The sequence below is a fragment of the Salminus brasiliensis genome, chromosome 1 (assembly GCF_030463535.1).
Source record: "Salminus brasiliensis chromosome 1, fSalBra1.hap2, whole genome shotgun sequence".
In the NCBI taxonomy this organism is placed as follows: Eukaryota; Metazoa; Chordata; class Actinopteri; order Characiformes; family Bryconidae; genus Salminus; species Salminus brasiliensis.
In genome coordinates, this window is record NC_132878.1 from 93831709 (window position 1) to 93851857 (window position 20149).

Here is a 20149-nt window from a genome sequence, read left to right on the forward strand (position 1 = left end):
TTTTCCAGCCCAGTGCTTGGTGAATGGCTGTGTGGCGGCCCAGGCTGGGGGAGAGATGTCAGTTTGGCTGCTGCTGATCACTGAACAAGCTAAAAGTTGTCTCTCTCTCTCTCTCCTTTCCCTGTTTTTATCCTCTCTCGCTCCCTACCATACCCCCAACCCCCAACCCCCCCCTACACCCACCCTTGGCTCCATTGTACAGCTGTCAGGAGCTGGCATGCCTCCCCTGACAATCTGCTCTTTAATAGCTAATATCAGGGTACATTTCCTGCAGCACTGGACTGGAACTGAGAGATGGTGGCTGGGCTATAGGCATTTCTTTCTCACACACACACCCTCACACACCCTCACACACACACACACACACAGAGTCCACTGACAGACGGCTGCTGAGTCATCTTCTTATCTAAAGCAACAATCACGCTGTCCTCTGTCCTTCTTGGTGGAACAGCCCAGCACAGACATACGCGCGCGCGCGCACACACACACACACACACACACAACCACACACTCTATTTGTAAACAAGTACTACAAGTACACATTAGCATTCTGCTGGCATGCATGTTTGTATTTCTGGCTTTGTAGGACATCTCCGTTAGCTTCTGCACGGCTTAATGATGTAACCGAACGCAAATACATTATTCACAATAAACAAATAATGGGTCCTAAGCAGACAGGAGGCACAGCACCACTGGTTCTGTTAGAAACGTCTGACAACAGCCACGTATCTGCTGCTTTGACCCAAGATACAATGTACACCACAGACCCTGCTTGATTCTGTGCAGCCGACACGCGTAGGTCCTTTTCTCCACTAGACTGAACTCTGTCCTGCCAACCAGGCCTTAACACAGCCTTAATATCTCTAAAATAATAAAGATTTACTTACCAACTGTCCTAAACGCAGAATCTCTAGAATAGACCACATGTTAATCAGGCCCTGCTTCTCCAATAGATTTCTATACCCACAGTCCTAAACACAGCCATGGTATTTACCTACATAAGCTCAGTTTGATGAAATCTGCTGCTAACCAGACTTAGTTCACAGATCACATTTTTGTGTTATTTGTGATATAATCCCATGTTTTTATAGTAACTGTCCTGTTAATCAGGCTTAAACACAGCCTTATTAATATACACAATAATCCCATATTTCTAAACCAACTGTCCTGTTAACCAGGCTTAAACACAGCCTTATTAATATATTTACATTTACATTTACATTTATGGCATTTAGCAGACGCTCTTATCCAGAGCGACTTACAAAGTGCTTTGCTATTTACCCAAGAAAGAAACCTTAGCTAGTTAGAATAGGCTAATAATTCAAAGATACCTCTAAGCTTAGACATTACTAAACACAATATACACAATAATCCCATATTTCTATACCAACTGTCCTGTAAACCAGGCTTAAACATAGGTTTATAATCTCTATAATAGTCCCGTAGTTCTATATCAAGTGTCTTGTTAACCAGGCTTACATACATCTTTATTGATCTTTTAAAATGTCCTGTAGTTCTTTACCAACTGTCCTGTTAAGGAGGCTTAAACCCAGCTTTATTAAATTCACAAAACAATTCCATATACCAACCTACTGCTAACCACAGCTAAACACAGCCTTACAAAGAGGCCTAAAAGAGTCCTGTAGATCTATACCAACGGTCCTGTTATCCAGCGCTGTCCCGCTAATCAGCCCTAAGCACAGCGTTTTTTTAAACTCCATAATAATCTCATAATTGTCCACCAAGGTCAGTTTCCCAAACCCAGGTTAAAGCTAATCCTAGACATACAAAATTGTGGTCAATCACCACTGGCACTTCAGTTTAGTCTAGGACTAGACTTAATCCGGCTCAAGCGTCCTGCTTATTTGGCCTTAACATAACCTGCAGGACCTAATCTCACTATTTATTCTGAGACTGGACCAAAATCTATACCATTTTACAACAAGTATCCCATACACCACACTGATCGACCTGCACCCTCGACTTCTGAATGATGATACTGGGTTTATCGGCTGTGTCTGTCATAGCTAACTGAGCTCGATGTGGTTGGGTGAGTTATTCCCTGAAAGAAATGAGCTTTTATCCCCAGATTGCTCCTAAAACTCACCGCTCTACCCCGTTATTGTCCTGAGAACAAAAAGCAAAAGCACTAAAATCCGCATGTTAAGCAGACGCTCCAGAAGGCCGTCCCCCTCTCTGTCGCTAGCCTGTTACTCTCCATGCCCTCTGCTTTTCATTCCGGTTCCTGATATGGTGCCAAATAAACTCCAGCTAATGCGCCTTTCCACCGCCTCCGCTATTCATCTCCCTGACATCTCTGCGCATTAATATTCATTAGCGAATGGCATTTTGAAAAACAAATGCTCACACGCAACACTGTGCCGCCAACACTATGCTAAGAGCAGAGAGAGAGAGGAGTTAGGGTCACCTGGGCGCGAGCCCTGTCCGCTCTGACCGCCAGCAGCCCGCCAGGCCGCGGCAGCAGCTACCTGATGCTCTTTTGAGCTGCCGCAGTGACCCTCTTTTGTTCAGCCCTTAATAACGGGAATGGGCCGAGCCCTGATTTGTGCGGGAGATAAATGCTGAGACTTCTGCTGAGAGAGAGAGAGAGAGAGAGAAAGAAAGAGAGAGAGAGAGAGAGAGAGAGATGTGCTTAGAATTACAATCCTGCACAGAACAGAGGAGAACGAGTTCACCCAGAGAGAAAGGAGAATGAAATAGAAAGAAAAAAAAGGAAACTAAAAGAAGATAAAAAAGGACAGAATAAATGAAAAAACAAGAAAAAAAAAGATCAAGAGAACAAAGAATAGAGAAGAAAGGAAAGAACAAGAGCAAGAAAGAAGTGAAGAGAATAAAAGAGAACAACAGAAGACAAGAAGAAATAGAGAAGAGGAGAAGGTAAGAACAGAGGGGGGATAGAGGATAGAAAAGAAGTAAGAGAAAATATAGAAGACTGAACATGAAGAAAACGAAAACTCTCAAGAACAGAAGAGAGAAGTAGGAGAACAGAAGACTGAAGAAAAAATATTTAGAGAAGAATAAAGAAAAAAGAAGAGAAGAGCTGAGAAAAGAGAAAGACTGAGATGAGAAGAGAAGAAATGAGGAGAGAAGAATATGAGATGAAAAAAGACATGGGGAAATATAAGACGAGAAGCGACACAAAGAGAAAGAATATGAGACGAGACAAGAAGAGAAAGAATATGAAACAAGAAGAGACACAAAAAGAAAGAATATAAGACGAGAAGAAAAAGAACATAAGAAGAGACACAAAAAAAGATTTTGTAAAGAGATGAGAGAAAGAATATGGGATGAGAAGAGAAGGAAGAGAAGAGAAGGAATGTAAGATGAGACGAGAAGAGAAGGGAAGAGAAAGAGAAGAGAAGAAATGTAAGATGAGACAAGAAGAGATAAGAAAGAGAAGAGAAAGAAAAGAGAAGAAATGTAAGATGAGACAAGAAGAGAAAGAGAAGAGAAGAGAAGAGAAGAGAAGAAATGTAAGATGAGACAAGAAGAGAAAGAGAAGAGAAGAGAAGAGAAGAAATGTAAGATGAGACGAGAAGAGAAGACAAGGAATGTAAGCTGAGACGAGAGGAGAAGAGAAAGGAAGGAATGTAAAATGAGATGAGAAGAGAAGAGAAAGAGAAAAGAAAGAGAAGAGAAGAGAAAGAGAAGGAATGTAAGATGAGACGAAAGGAGAAAAGAAGAGAAGTGAAGAGAAGAGAAGAGAAGAGAGGAGAAAAAATGTAAGATGAGACGAAAGGAGAAGAGAAGAGAAGAGAAGAGAAGGAATGTAAGATGAGACGAAAGGAGAAGAGAAGAAAAGAGAAGGAATGTAAGATGAGAGGAGAAGAAAAGAGGTTTTGTTGGATGTTGGATTGCCCACACATGTTGAGGAACCCGGGGCCGTCTGCTGCCGTCTGTTGCGCCACATTTTTGCATTTATCTCTTTTCCTTTTTCGGATAAAGATTCCATCTGAGGCTAAAAGGCTAAAAGCATTCACCCTGGCCTCCAGCTCTGACAAGCAGGATGTTGTTACTGAAATTTAGGGGTAATTTAAGGCACTGGAGTCTGGGGTCTGCAGATGGATTCCTTCCAGAAACTTTAAGGTAACACCTGTCCCATAAAAAAAGCCATCAAATTGTTGCAGGTGTTTGAGCAGAAATAGATGTTCTCGGAGAACGAGATGGACCCTCTTAAACCCGAGAGGGCATATCAAAAAGGCAAAGAAAGAAAGAGAAAGGAAGAAAAAGCATAGTAAATTACGATTCCACAAAGGCTTCCAAACATGTGTTGGGTGTAGCTAATTCAAGAAAGTGCTTACGCACGCAGTCTCGAGCCAGAGAGCTTAGCATGATCCAGTGGGGCAGGACTCCATCTCCTGAATCAGTAAGAAACCTCGACGTGGAAAGACTGTTTGGGTCGCTCCTACATTACAGACTCCCCGGTGTCAAAGACAAGGATATGTAACATCCTTGGCCTGGGGTGACCTGGATTATGTGGTGGTCTTTATGGCCAGTATCTAGGTCAGGTGAGGTCAGTAAAGTTCCTTCTCTTCATATGGATACCATGTTCTTCTGTATACAGCCAAAAGTGCCAGGTCTCACAGAGCTTCAGACGGAGTTTTACGCAGTGACCTTTGCTGTAATGAACATCAGCAGCATTAATGCAAGAAGCAGCTCGCCTGTCTCACAAATTATGCATGTGAAGCTGAATTTAACAGCATTCCTGTTTCCACAACTGAGCGAGATTCTCCGACTTTCAAAGTATCTAGTACCCAAAAAAAATCCTTGTGAGGATTGGGTTGCATTCAGCGACAAGAGCGTTAGTGAGGTCAGGATGTTGGATGATGATGATCACCACCCCGCCTCATCATCCCCACACAGTTCTTCAACTGCTCCACAGCTCAATGCTGCTGGGGGGCTTTATATACCCCTATAGCCCACGCCTGGCATTAAGCAGCATGGTGTTAATAGGTTCATGTTGATCAGCTCTAGACAGTCCTATGCTATTGGCAGTGGGTGCAACTTTATGTAGCTGAATACATTCATTAGAAGGGGTGTCCACAAACATTTGGACAAGTAGTGTAGCATGGTCAGGAACGACCTGACCAAGAACCACCAAGGCACATGTACTGTCAATATACCTACAGTACATCTACAGTCCAGCAAGTTTTACATCATGAGAGGCTGCTGTCCACGAAAGAAGCTCAGCCCCTTCAAGCTTGACTAAAGTTTGTAGCCAAATCACATAGACAAAAAAAGCCTTTAGGAGGATAGTGTTATGGACAAGAGGACAATTATATGTGAGGCATTCAATCCAAAGAAGCATCATGGTCAAAGTGGATGCCATAATGGAGAAGGAGGACTACCTCACAATTCTTCATCAGCTGGACGATTAAAACTTGGACACAACTGGCTGTTCCAACAGGACAGTGACCCCGAACACTTGTTGTGGACTGGAATGGCCTTTCCAAAGTCCTGACCACCACCTTATCAAAATATGCGGGTCTGTGCCAGGAAACCAACAAGTTTAATTGAAATTTGCCAATTCTGCCAAGAATAGCGGTCAAATATCCAACCAGAATTCTGACGCTACCAAAAGCGTCTGGTCAAGGTACAACTTGCTAAGGGACATTTACATTTACATTACATTTAAAAACAGCCTTGTTCCTCCTATTTCATTTCCCTTTGTTTATTTATTTATTTATCCAGATAAATCTCTCCATCCGGAAAGTGTGAGTCTGACTGTGATTGGATGAGAAGTATAAACAGACTCCATTCTGACTCCCTATTGGTTTATAAGAGATCCATCACACCTGCACACGTCCCATCACTCTCCAGCGAGCTCACAGCAGACGTCTGTAGTCTAGTATGAAGACTGTGTCCGTGGCAGAGACTCAAGAGAGCTGCAGTGAAACGTCCCGACTGAGCCCCACATTTACATTCCAATAAAGCTCATTGATCACACGCCTCTGAAGTCTGACTTTCTGCAGCATCACAAAACTTCTAGACAACGACTCCTCATATTTTCCTCCATGAAGCTCATGTTAATGCTCAGTACAGCACAGAGACGCTTCTTTAATAGAGCTGATATTACTGAAATGCTTCATTTTCAATGGGCAGATCTGCAGCTGAAACAGGAGCCAACATTTTTAACATCATCATTTTAATAGAACATTATAATATCAGATATTAATATTAATATACAACATTCTCCTCATTAGGTCTTTTAAAAAAGTGTGTTTTTGGGGAGGGGGGGTAGTGTACTATAGACCCCTGTTGTGCGGCCTAAGCTTTTGGCCTTTGTTTTCCTTCCATTACTTTTACTTTTCTGCTTGAAGTGGTTCTGAAACCAGTACTTTTACACTTTTACTGGAGTAAAAAGCTTCAGTTGATTCTTCAGCTTCTATAGAAGTCTTTTAAACCCTCGTATCTCCACTCATTTCTACCTGAGGAATGAATGGGAATACTTTTCACACCTTTATTTGTCGCTCATTCTCAAAATGAAGCCTCCATGAAGCTTCTTGGCATCTAAAAAAGGAACCAATGCAGCAATCAACAGTAAAGCTTACCTTTCCCGTCAGTGCCATTCTGCATCGCTACTGGGGGAGAGAGGCTTTTGGAGGGTTCCTTGTTGGCATTCTCCCTGGTCACTGCCAAGCTTTTCTGCTTGCACTTGGGGGCATCGAGGGATTTGAGCTTCTTGGCATGCTTGGTGCCTTTGTAGTGGGCCAGCGCTTGGCTCTGTGGAGAAAAGGGGAGGTTGGGCCAAGAAGAGAATAGAAAAAAAAGGGAGGTCGGTCAGAAGCAAGAACCAGCTAACTAGCAGCAAACATTACCCAACAGTAGTCCACACAATATTTTCCCTAATGTTTACTGACATTTACGCTCAATGGGTGTTAAAATTCAGTGCTTGTATGGTAACTTGAAAAACGTCCTAAAAAATTGACAGTGTCTAAGTGGTCTGTTATAATAGCTGTGAGCCGATACAACGTTTGTGAAATCAAGGCTAGTGATTGGCTCAGTATGACTCAGTATGCACTATGCAGTCAGTAAGCCACACTCTCATTCAGTTGATAAATCTCAAAGAAGATACTGAACAAGTATCTATCCCTATTAGTACTGATTTTTTTTAAACAATATCCAGGCCGAGTCACAGGCTGGGGGTTTGTGCACAAGCCTTTGTGTCTCATGGTCTAACATAGAAACCAAGATGTTCCTCATGGTCTAAGAAAACTTGGCTCTTTTCAGTGTTTCTTTCTAATCCTCATTAGATTGTTTTTTCTACAAGTCTTGGTTCCTCTTAGTGGATTTTCCTCATTGTTTAAGGGAGTTTTTCCGTAAGTCTTAGTTCTTCTGAGTGTTTCTTCCTCATTTTTGTAGAAAGCATCTCCTTTTGATTCTTGGTTCCTCTCAGAGGGTCTTCATCATGGTCCAATGGAGTCTTTCCTCAATTCTTGGTTCTTCTCCTGGTCTGTAGTGTTTCCTTGAGCCTCCTCTTAAACAACTTATTTTAAGCCTTGGTTCTTTATCATGGTCTAATGGAGTTTTCCTAAAGTCTTGTTTTTTCTCAGTGTTTCACACTCAGAGAGCATTTCCTTTTGATTCCTGGTTCCTCTCAGAGGGTCTTCGTTGTGGTCTAGGAGAGCTTTTCCTTGAGTCTTTTTTTCTCATCATCTAAGAGAGGTTGCAATTTTAAGTCTTGGTTCCTCTCAGAGGGTCTTCATCATGGTCCAATGGAGTTTTTCCTCAATTCTTGGTTCTTCTCCTGGTCTAAGTGAGTGTTTCCTTGAGCCTCCTCTTAAACAACTTATTTTAAGCCTTGGTTCCTCTCAGAGGGTCTTAATCATGGTCTAGGAGAGATTTTCCTTGAGTATTCTGAGTGTTTTTTCTCATCCTCTAAGAGAGGTTGTAATTTTAAGTCTTGGTTTCTCTCAGTGACTCTTCAACATGGTCTAAGGGAATTTTCCTTAATTCTTGGTTCTTCTCCTGGTCTGAGTGTTTCCCTGAGCCTCCTCTTAAACAACTTCTTTTAAGACTTGGTTCCTCTAATGGTCTAAGTGAGTTTTTCCTTAATTCTTGGTTCTTCTCAGTGTTTCTTCCTCATATAAAGCTTTGGATTCTTGGTTCTTCTCATGTTCTTCTTGTGTCTTCATTATGGTCTAGAAGAGCTGTCCTTGAGTATTCTGAGTTTTTTCTCATCCTCTAGGAGATGTTGTTATTTTAAGTCTTGGTTCCTCTCAGGGGGGTCCATATTATGATCCAAGGTAGTTCTTGGTTCTTGTCCTGGTCTAAGTGAGTGTTTCCTTGAGTCTAGGTTTTTATCAGTGTTTTTTTCCTCCTCTTAAACAACTTTTACATCTTGGTTCCTCTCAGAAGGTTTTTACCATGGTCCAAGTATGTATTTCTTTTATGTCTTGGTTCTTCTCAGCAGATTTTCCCTCATTGTCTAAGGTTTCCATAAGTCTTGGTTCCTCTGAGTGTTTCTTCCTCTGGGTAGAGCTACTCCTTCAGATTTTTGGTTCTTCTTGGGTTCTTCTTAAGTTCTGGTTCCTCCCAGGGGTTCTTCCTCATACTCTTCTAGGAAGTTTTCCTTTATGTCCTTTTTTTCCCTTTTCAGTCCTTCTTCTGGGAGTTTTTCCCTGCCTCACTGTCTCCCTCTGCTACGCTCATTATGGGGCTGGACCTGCATTTCTCTTTTGGGGCAATATCTGTTCTAAAACAGCTCTAAAACTGAATTGAACAGAACATTAGTCAGGGTCCAGAAGTTGTGAACTGCAAGCTGCAAGCACCCCCTGCCTTGCAGTCACGGTTGAAAATACAGCCCAACTGCATCCCGCAGGACTTGAACCGAGCAAGCAGGGCCCATCTGCTGCAGAGGAGAACGAGGGCTACGCGAAGGCCTCTCAGATCTTGTATGTCATTTTAAGTCCGGCCAAGTCCATCTGCAGCGCAGTTTCACCAGCTTTACAGCGAGCCGCTGGAGCTCATAAATCTCTCACTGAATTGTCTCTGTGATTTACGGGTAATTGACAGCTATGCTTTGAGCAAATGTTGGAGACAAAAGGGAATTCAGCAGGGTAGAGAGATCTCGTCCTTACTGCCGTAGGATATTACCTTTTTTACGGCGGAAACCTTGGCATAAATATGCCGGTTTGTTGCCTGTCTACATGCCACCAAAAAAAAAAGAGCCTCAGGTCTATTAATAATGCAGGGGCATTGTCAAAGGCGTCTAATGGCGCACGACATCCGAATTCACCTTCAAAGCGGGTTTATTATGACTCACTCGGACGGGGCCATATGCAGGGACTTTCAGTTGTCCTTGTTTACCTCGCCGCGCTCCCCTGGCCAGCGGTCTGACATTGCCTGCAGCGGCAAAGGAGACAGTCGAGAGGCACCAGAACGCCTTTCAGAATACATAAGGCGGCCGTCAGCTCGCTGACAAGCAGAGGCAGGCATGTGAACGGCACGCCGCCTCGATGACTGACACGGGGAGTGACACACACACACACACACACACACACACAAATATTTCACCAGCTTGCTCATTTCCCTTCTGACACCCCGCTAAGCCTATGCTCACCCTTTCAAATCTTCTTACAGAAGCTTTCATACATGTATTCTCTTAGATTTCACAGGTTCCCACACTGTCTGAAGCTGGCACACCAGCCTTCTTAAGCCCACTGTGTACAGGTGATAGCAGCATAAGCCACAGTTCTCAAAGTTAAACCCTCAGTTGAATGTTTTCCCTGCTCCAGCACACCTGATTCAACCTTGCCACGCGACAGATGAGCTGAATCGAGTGTAAAAGACCAGTACGAACATTGAAACCGTGCGGCACTGTGTCTTTCTAGGACTGCAGTTGCCTTTATTGACTTCGGCTGTTTATGGCTACATTTCTGGGTTTCTTTTACAGGCTCGGATTTTCCACGCTAGCTGGTGAGATGGGTTCACCTTCTGAGCCTTGGTTCCTTTTAGAGGGTCTTCCCTAAGTCTTGGTTCCTCCTAGGGGTTCCTTCACATGACCGTAGGACGTTATTCCTTTTATGTACTGGTTTCTTGGTTCCTTTCTGCATGAGCTGGTACGGCACAGAGTTGGACGGGTTCCCTTTTTGAGTCTTGGTTCCTCTCAGAAGGTCTTCCTCATAGTTTAAGAGACATTTCTTTAAACATTGGTTCCTCTGTGTTTCATCCTCATCTTCCAAGAGAGATCCTCCTTTTGATCCTTCTAGGGATTCTTCCACATACTCTTAGGAAGTTGTCCTGGTTCGTTGGCTCATTTCTGTAATAGCTGGTGCAGCAGAGAATGGGACGGGTTAACTTTTTAAGTCTGGGTTCCTCTCTGAGGGTCTGTAGGTCTTCCTCATCCTCTTAAAGACCCCCTTTTCCTTTTTGAGTCTTGGTTCCTCCTAGAGGTTCTTTTACATGTGGGACAGGTTCCCATTTTGAGTCTTGGTTCCTCTCTGAGGGTCTTCCTCACAGTCTAAGGGAGTCTTTCCTTAAGTCCTGGTTCTTCTCTGCGGTTGTTCCTCATCCTCTTGAAGATTTTCCATTTTAAGTCTAGGTTTTTCTGAAGGGTTCTTCTACTTAGTCTTAAGGACAATATTCCTTGTATGTCCTGGTTCCTTGGTTCCTTTCTGTATTAGCTGGTGCAGCAGAGAGTGGGACGGGTTCTCTTTTTAAGTCTTGGTTCCTCTCTGAGGGTCTACGTCATGGTCTGAGGGAGTTTTTCCTTATGTCTTGGTTCCTCTTAGTGTTTCTTCCTCTTAGTGTTTCTTTCATCTTAGACAGTTGCCCCTTTGCGTCTTGGTTGTCTCTAAGAGATTCTTCCACATTCCTCTCATTGGGTCTTTTTCATGGTCTAAGAGACATTTCCTTATGTCTTGGTTCCTCTGTGTTTCATCTTCATCTTCCTAGAGAATTCCTCCTTTTGAGTCTTTCTGCATTAGCTGAAACAGCACAGAATTGGATGGGTTCCCTTTTTAAATCTTGGTTCCTCTCAGAAGGTCTTCCTCATGGTCTAAGAGACATTTCCTTAAGTCTTGGTTCCTCTGTGTTTCATTCTCATCTTCCTAGAGAGATCCTCCTTTTGAGTGTTTGTTCCTTCTAGGGATTCTTCCACATACTCTTAGGAAGTTATTCCTTCCTTATTCCTTTTATGTCCTGGTTTCTTGGCTCATTTCTTTATTAGCTGGCATGGCACAGAGCAGGACAGGTTGCCTTTTTGAGTCTTGGTTTCTCTCAGTGGGTCTTGTTTCTTCCTCATCTTCTTAGAGCGTTTCCCCTCCAAGAGATTCTTCTACAGCCTCTTAAGACATTATTCCTTTTATGTCTCGGTTCTGTGGTGACTTGTGGTTCCTACAGCTGTTTACAATTCCACTTCTGAGCTTGAGGCCGCGTTTCACACTGCCTGACAATAGTTTGTGGACACTCAGCTCTCCAAAACGTTTTTACTAGCAATTTATTTGCTGATTTGCAACAGCTTAGCATAGGAAATGAAAATGTGCTCAGATCTTCCAAGTTGCCTTGAAGGAACGACTGACAAAGGCCACACATTTTATCACCCGGCTTTGATCTCTCATCATCACTCAACCCAGCGTTCAGGTGTTTAATCCAACCTCGGGGCCAAAAAAGGTTTAATGGAAAATGTTTGGAAAATAAAGCTGTCAGATCATAATTTAGGCGAAACCTGCTCCTCACATTAAAGAAGACACTTGCATGAACTCTGATGAATGGAGTGTTGAAGCTGGTATACTCACACGATTAGCACACATCTGTTTTATGTTGAAGGGGAATTCAAATTTCCAAAAACATCAGCAAAATGAAATCTAAAAATTAAAGAAGTAAACAAGTCGTTATGGAGGTCTAGAAAAATGTTACCAAGTCAGAATTGGAGCGAAAATGAGTGCAATTCCCATTTAACACAAAACAGATATGTGTTAATCTGTTGGGTATGCTGTAATTAGCTTCAGCACTCAGCTCCATGCTCATGTCTTCCTTGATATGAATAACGGGTTTCGCCTAAATGGCTGTGAACGGAGCCAGACGTCTGAAGTGTTTAATGCCTTCAAAAACACCATATTACATGAAATGCTGAGGAATGTGCTGCCGGATGCCTGAGCTATTGATTTCAGATAGTTTTGAGCATTATTTTCAATCCTTTCATGGTGGAGGGATGCGTGCAGGGACAAAATAGTCCCCCAAAAAAGGTGTGGCATTGACCTTTTAAAAACTATATAAATCGACCTACTGAACACTTAAATAGATAAACATACAGGTATAAAAATGTGTATATGTCATATATATGTGTATATGAGGTGTCAGATCTCCTGGGATTTCCATCATAACAGTCTCTAGAGTTTCTCAGACTGGTGGAATAAAGAAAACACATCCAGACTGGTTGGAGCTGACAGAAAGGCTACAGTAGCTCAGATAACCACTCTGTACAACTGTGGTGAGCAGGAAACCATCTCAGAATGAACAACAACACGTCCAACCTTGAAGAAAGGGAGCTAGAGCACGTCAGCTTCCACTTCTTTCAGCCAAGAACAGAAAGCTGAGGCTGCCACAACTGGACAGCTGAAGAAACGTAGCCTGGTCTGATGAATCTGGGTTTTTGCTGAGGGCCATCACACAGATGGTAGGGTCAGAATTTTGGAAATGGACCCAACCTGTCTTGTGTGAACAGTACAGGCTGGTGGAGGTGGTGGTGTAATGGTGTGGGGAACGGTTTCCTGGCACACTTTGAGCTTGCTCCATCAATCATAGCTTCATAGCTTGAAGGCCACAGCCTACTTGTGGGACCATGTGCATCCCTTCATGACCACAGTGTACCTCTTCATCTTTTAACGGCTACTTCCAGCATGATGATGCACCATGTCACCAATTACAAAGTCTCTCAGACTGGTTTCATGAACATGACAATGAGTTCAGTGCTCTTCAGTTGCCTTCCCCAGTCACCGGTCCTGAGTACAGTATGACACCTTTGGGATATGGTAGAACTGGAGCTGGAGCTCCTGAAGGATCTGCAGGGCAGGAATTGGGGGTCACAATCATGTCAACATGGAGCAAAATCTCAAAGGAAGATCTCATAGGATCTTGTGGAATCCATGCCATGAAGAACCGAGGCTGCTTTGAGGGAGGCGGCCCTCCCCGGTTCTAGTACAGCCTTTCTAAATAAAGAGCTCAGCGAGTGTATATCAAATCAGACGGGACAGATCTCTAAATTGTTGTTGTAAACTTGCACACTGCACCTTTAAGATCATAATTCATTCTGCCACGGGCTTATGGAGCAAAATAAAAATGTAAAAACTTGAAGTGTGAAATTAATCTCTCGCTGAAAGCAATAATCTTGCACTGCTCTGGAAAACGCTCGGAAATATTGTATTTATAGAGACGGAAGCAGGAGATGTTACAGACAGTAATGAAACAGATTTATACGGTTTGAGTTTGTAAGTAGCGCATCATTAGAGGGGCATATTGTCATGAAAATGGTGCTAACGCAGAGATAAATGTGATGTCATATGCCTCCATCGACCACAAAGGCAGGGAAAAAGAGAGAGAGAGAGAGAGAGAGGCAGAGGGAGAGAGAGAAAGAGAGAGAGAGAGAGAGAGAGAGAGGCAGAGGTGTGATGCAGATGGATGTTTTGTGTAATCTCCACCACAATCAATCTTTCATTAAAGGCCCGACATGGAAGAATTGTCCTTAGCAACGCTCCCAGTCTGACAGTGCTGTGAAACGAAGCCGGGGGGATGGAGAAATTCCTCTTCGGAAAGTCTTTAACTAAGACGGGCACCTGCGATGAGACTCCGTTAAATAACGCCATCAGTCAATCAGACAAGCAAATTACTGCTATAGTCCCAGAAGCTGCGTTTGGAGGCCACAGGCGAGTCCCGTTAACCGCTGAAGAGCATCTTCTAGAGGTGATGAACTGCATCTGAATGTGGCCATTAAACTGTACTGATTTCAAATGTTGATTAAAATTGATTACTAATGAATTCACAATTGAAACAAAGCTTGTGCAGGTTTTATTGTTTCCTATGTAAAGAGCCTGACCAATCACATTTGTGGTTTTTTAATGGTTTGTCAAAGATTAGTCTGAATCAAATCACATTCATTTAGATTTTATGGTGCGCTGAATCACTGACTTGCAATGCAAATCATTTTTCAAATAAATTCCAGGTGCTTTAAAAAGTGTCCGATTTTATAACGCTTTAAATAACGCACTGAATCAAGAATCAAAGCAAAACAAATGAAAATCTTTTTCCAAAGAATCATTATCAAACTGAATCAAATCATGGTGCAGTTTGATATAACATGATTCACTGACATTAGATTTTTTAATAATGTATCATATTCAAATTAAAATTGATCATTTTGAAATTTACTTTTCATTATTAACCAAACCATTGACTATAGAATATAGTTTATTATCTCAATTAAAACAAATCAAATCAAATTGTCATAAAGATTCAGATTTTATGATGCACTGAATACATTAAAATCAAATCCTGGTGGAATTTTAGTTTTTCTACGCACTGAATCATTTACTAAATAATCAGAACTGAACCTAATTCAAGATTTCATGAGGCACTGAATTATATCCAGAATTATAATCAAAATGAATCGAATCAAGGTTAGTTCACATAAAACTTTTTTCTAAAGAATCATCATCAAACTGAGTCAAATATATTGGTGACATTTTGGATTGCATGATACTGTGAACTATTTTCTAAATTGAATAAACTGATTGAAAAGCAATGAACTGTTTATTAAATAATCAGTTTGTCAAATCCAGTCATGGTGAAATTTCAGATTTGATGTACTTAATTGTATTTTAAGAACTGAATCAAATCTTGCAGAATTTTGGGATTCAAATCTTTTTGTAAATCACAGAATCTACTCTCACTATTATGAAACTTCAGATTTCATGAGGCACTGAATTGCTGACTACAGAAACAAAATTAAATTGATTTATAATTGCCAGGACCATTTACTTCAGAATCATAATCAAAACAGATCCAATCAAATTGAGGTCAGATTTCAGATTTTATGATAAACTAAATAACATGCTAAAGAATAAGAATCAAATCAAACTGTAGTGCAGTGTCAGATTTCTTTTTTTCTGCATACCCAGAACTGAATCAAAATAAATAGTTACAATATCCTTTCATTGCTTCATACTAAAGAACTGTATTCTAACTGAATCTAATCAAACTGTGATGAAACTTCATGAGTGATTGATTCGTTTCATAAATCAAATTTCTGTGGTGAAATTTCAGATTTTATGATGCTCTGAATCGTTTGTTAGAGAATCAGAACTGAATCAAATTAAATCAGTGTGAAGTCAGATTTTGTTATAACTGGAATCATTTACTTCAAAATCCGAATTTTATCAAATCTAATTGTAGTAAAATTCCAGCTTTATTATGCACTGCTTTATTTACTAAAGAATCATAATTTAATTTAATCTAATCAAACCGTGATGAAATTTCATGAGTGATTGAATCATTTACTAAATAAGATTTCACATTTTATAATTTTCTGAATGGTTTTCTACAGATTCATAATCAAAACAAACTGTGGTAATATTTCAGGTTTTATGATGCCCTGAATCGTTTGATAAAGAATCAGAACTGAATCAAATTAAATCATTGTCAGATTTCTGTATGAATGGAATCATTTACTATATAATCAGTATTGAATCAAATCTAATTGTAGTAACATTTTAGCTTTGATAATGCATTGCTTCTTATACTAAAGAATCATAATCTAATTAAATCTAATAAAACTTGATGAAATTTCATAAATGATTGAATCATTTAATAAATCAAATTTTTGTGGTGACATTTCAGATTTTACAATGCTCTGAATCGTTTGTTAGAGAATCAATACTGAATCAAATGAAATCAGTGTGAAGTTAGATTTCATTATGACTGGAATGATTTACTACAAAATCAGAATTTAATAATCTAATTGTAGCAATAATACAGCTTTTATAATGCATTGCTTCTTACACTAAAGAATTGCAATCTAATTGAACCTAATCAACCTGTGATGAAACTTTTTGAGTGATTGAATCGTTTACTAAATCAGATTTCACATTTTATAATTTTTGGAATATTTTACTACAGATTCATAATCAAATTAAACTATGGTGAAAGTTTTTTTTTACGATTTTACGATGTCCTGAATCGTTTGCCTAAAAAATTAAAACTGAATCAGAACTGAATCAAATCAGAACTGAATCAAAATTGAATCAAATAACATAATTGCCAATTTTTGTTACGAATGGAATCATTTACTACATAATCAGAACTGAATCAAATCTAATTGTAGTAAAATTTCAGCTTTTATGATGCACTGTTTCTTTTTTATTAAAGAATTGTAATCTAAATGAATCTAATCAAACCGGGTTGAAACTTCATGAGTGATTGAATCATTTACTAAATCAGATTTCACATTTGATCATTTCCTGAATATTTTACTACAGAATTATAATCCAATCAAATCCAATCCAATCAAACTGTGGTGAGATTTTATGTCGCCCTGAATCATTTGCAGAAGAATCGCTCTGAATCACTGTGAAGTGGGAGATGTGCCCTGCTTGTATCTTGTACAGTTTCTTGCTCTGTCAGATGTCAGTGCATTATTTCAGACAGACTCTCCAGGTGCTCCATTTCCCAAGGAGGAACAGGACGAACTGCTCTCGCTCATAAAATTTTGAATCTGGAAATGTCACGAAAACCAAATTTCATTTCCAGAGTTGCCTGTCCCTGGAGCGAGGAGCTCAAAGGCCCGTTTAATTTTAGAAGAATGTGAGGCGTGAAAACCTGCCCCGGTCCCGTGCGGCGGGTGCAGAGAGAAGGAGGACAGGGCTCCTTGCAGAGCTGCTGTGATCTGAATGTAAAATCTCCCCCAGGCTCTCTGTTCACACGCAGCGCTGTGGAGGATGCGATAGGAAAACAGCCGCGGCCCTGACGGTTGATTCTGACAATCACTGATTATCCTCTGATAGAGTGCAATGCCCGCGATGCAGTAACTCTGACAGTGCGTCAGAACGGATAACCGTCCTAATGGAGGGACGCCGAGAAAATAGCCGTTTTAATGTGATGTTCTTGGGTAAAACAATTTTACAGAGGAGGAAGTTCTCATGAATTAAAAATGACAGCGGGTGGGCTTTGGCTGTGTAAAGATTTAAATTCGTGCCAGAGTGGGGATTTATTTGCAAGCCTTTTTTGGTCTAAACCCTTTTTCAGCAGAGCACACACATTCACTTGTTATACAAGAAGTTCAAAAACACGAAGCACATTGGAAAAAAAAGGTGGAGAACGGTGTGGTTACTCTGTAGAACATGTAGGCCTTTTATAAGGAGCATTTCTGGCCTAAAACTAGCATTTAAAGCAACATTACTGTCCTCCAACGCATTGTGAGGACAGCTGAGAGGATCATCGGAGTCTCTCTCCCCTCCGTCATGGACATTTACACTGCCCACTGCATCCGCAAAGCAACCAGCATTGTGGATGACTCCACCCACCCTTCCCACAGACTGTTCTCCCTCCTGCCATCAGGAAGAAGGTACCACAGCATCCGGTCCAACACGACCAGACTCTGCAATAGCTTCTTCCCCCAAGCCATCAGACTTCTCAACTCCAGAGACTGAACTGATGGTTTTTCTGTTCCATACATTTATTTATTATTCTCTGCCTGCACTTGTATTGTGTTGCACTTGTGTTCTGTATGCACTGTGTCTATGTTGCACCATGGTCCTGGAGGAACGTTGTTTCGTTTTACTGTGTACTTTGTATGTAGTTGAAATGACAATAAAACCCACTTGACTTGACTTGACATTATGCAGCATTTTTACCTTTACAGCAGCTTCAGGGTCACACTGATGCTCCACTGACTGTAACAGGGAGAACGGCATCTCTGTCATTGCCACTCCGGGCTGGAACACTGCTTCTGCACTATGTAACTTTGGTGGAGCTACACGAGAGAGACCTCTCACCAGAATCAAATTTCACATTTTCTCATTTCCTGAACATTTTACTACATAATACTAATCGAAATAAATCCAAACTGTGGTTACATTTAAATTTTGACAAAAGAATAAGAACTGAATCAAATTAAATCCTTGTTAGATTTCGTTATTAATTAAATCATTTACTACATAATCAAAATAGCTTCTTTTAAAAAAGAATCATAATCTAATTGAATTTAATCAAACCATGGTAAAACTTCATAAGGGAAAGTTTACTAAATCAAATTTCACATTTTATAATTTCCTGAACATTTTACTACAAAATTGTAATCAAAATAAGTATTAACTGTGGTGAAATTTCAGAATTGACAATGCCCTAAATCGTTTGCTAGAGATTTAGAACTGAATCAAATTAAATCATAGAGTAATGTCAGATTTTATGAATGAAATTTATGAATGGAATCATTTACTAGCGGAATGATTGGGCGGGATCTACAGATTGAACCATATTTCTGTGATTTATTTTGGCAAATATATAAATAGAAACACTGAGTTAAGCAATACACCCACCAGAGGGCAGTTCAGAGTCAAAGGTTTCGGACAACAACAAACATGACGACTACAAAACAGATGGAAGTGGCTAATGTCTAAATGGTGTCAAAATGTAGCTATAGGTTTCTTTTCATCGTGTCAATATTGCACTGGTTAAGCTTAGCTTAAACTAGTGGCTACGCTGCCCCATGATTTCCAGTCGTACTGCTCCGTTCCATCCACTTCTGTAAGCTTTCAGAGAATATGCACATGAAGGCTCCGTCCAGATCAGTATCTGGAATTAACCTTTTTTGGACCTTCTGCTAGCAAACGCCTTCGTTTGCTAGCACCAGCCTCCATGCTTCCATTATAAAGAATGGTGTAGAATTTTTGGACCTGGCACTGCATGTCTGGTGTGCGTTGGGCTTTACGTTACCTGGCAAATCTTCTTTTTAATTTAACTTTAGCTCTTTCATCTCTTTTCTCCCTCTTTATTTCACTTTCTGAAGCTGTTTTTTCAAATGAAAAGCCCTCTGCAGACTCTTGTACTTGCATATTCATTAAATTCTGAACGCTGCTTAGTGATCTCCTCCAAGCATGTTGAGCTCAAATGATGTTCCATGCACCGTATCCCATGACTAGGCCTCATCTTCCTAGGTTTGTAGCATCGTCTGAGATGGGGAGGCCTTCCTAGATGGTGGAACTGACCACAGTTTAATCGGGGACACATAATAAACTGATACTGAATAATTAGCCAATGCATGAATGTGAACCAGAGCCTGAAATCAGGTTTTCTATATATGAAAAATATGCATTTGTTGTCATAGAAATACCTCACAACACATTTTCCCTCCTTTCACACTGTGTGATCGCTTAAAGATAAATGTCTGACGAACGTAGTCACTACTTCAAATCTAATTTCCTACAATAACATTTGTCCCACATCTGCAGAAGTATTTCAGAAGCCGCCTAGTTTAAATGTAATATGTGCTATCTATGCTGCTATATATCAGAGCCCACAGATGGAAACAGGCCTGGGACGTTGAGTTATCCCTGACAAACAAGCTGAGATGCTATCTCACTAATGTTGTCAACTACACTAAACGAAACAGATGTAAAAGGATTACTCGCGTGTTTTCCAACCTAATCTCTATCTGCCACATCTGTACTGCACGGTCAATTACCAGGGACGATGAATTAGAGACTTTTCCCTGTACTCATAAAAAGGACAGAAAACACACCGGCACAAGCGAACACGCTTATGAGAAGCCAGTGGGTGGACGCAGATGTGGGCGAATAGAAATCAGACTGAAAAACACAGGAGAATTCCTGTACATTAGTCGAAAAACACACTTTACAGCCACTGCACAGCACTATGGCACCCCATTTTACCCATCCGTGGTGGATAGCAAAGTTTCAAGCATGTGTGTGATAGTGATATGACTAATATAATAATAAAAACTAATATTATTAAATATATAACATCATTATTACGAATTATTATTTATAATGAAAGGGTTACAAATAGACTTATAGGTTTTTGTAGCTTAGCTTTCATATGTTCATTTGGCATTGGTGTAGCTAGCTGGGCCCACCTCTTCCTAATTACTTACAAGGCAATGCTAGCTAACCCAGGC

At 40.7% G+C, this 20149-nt stretch overlaps 1 protein-coding gene across 2 annotated transcripts in view; it reads right to left on the reverse strand.

The window, feature by feature from the left end:
* znf385d (zinc finger protein 385D) overlaps window positions 1-20149 on the reverse strand; it is a 104605-nt gene that overhangs the window by 23490 nt on the left and 60966 nt on the right. For both annotated transcript variants that reach the window (XM_072692451.1, XM_072692452.1), the window contains exon 4: window positions 6573-6744. In XM_072692451.1, coding sequence (XP_072548552.1) covers window positions 6573-6744 — 172 coding nt within the window. The remainder of the gene's footprint in view (window positions 1-6572; window positions 6745-20149) is intronic.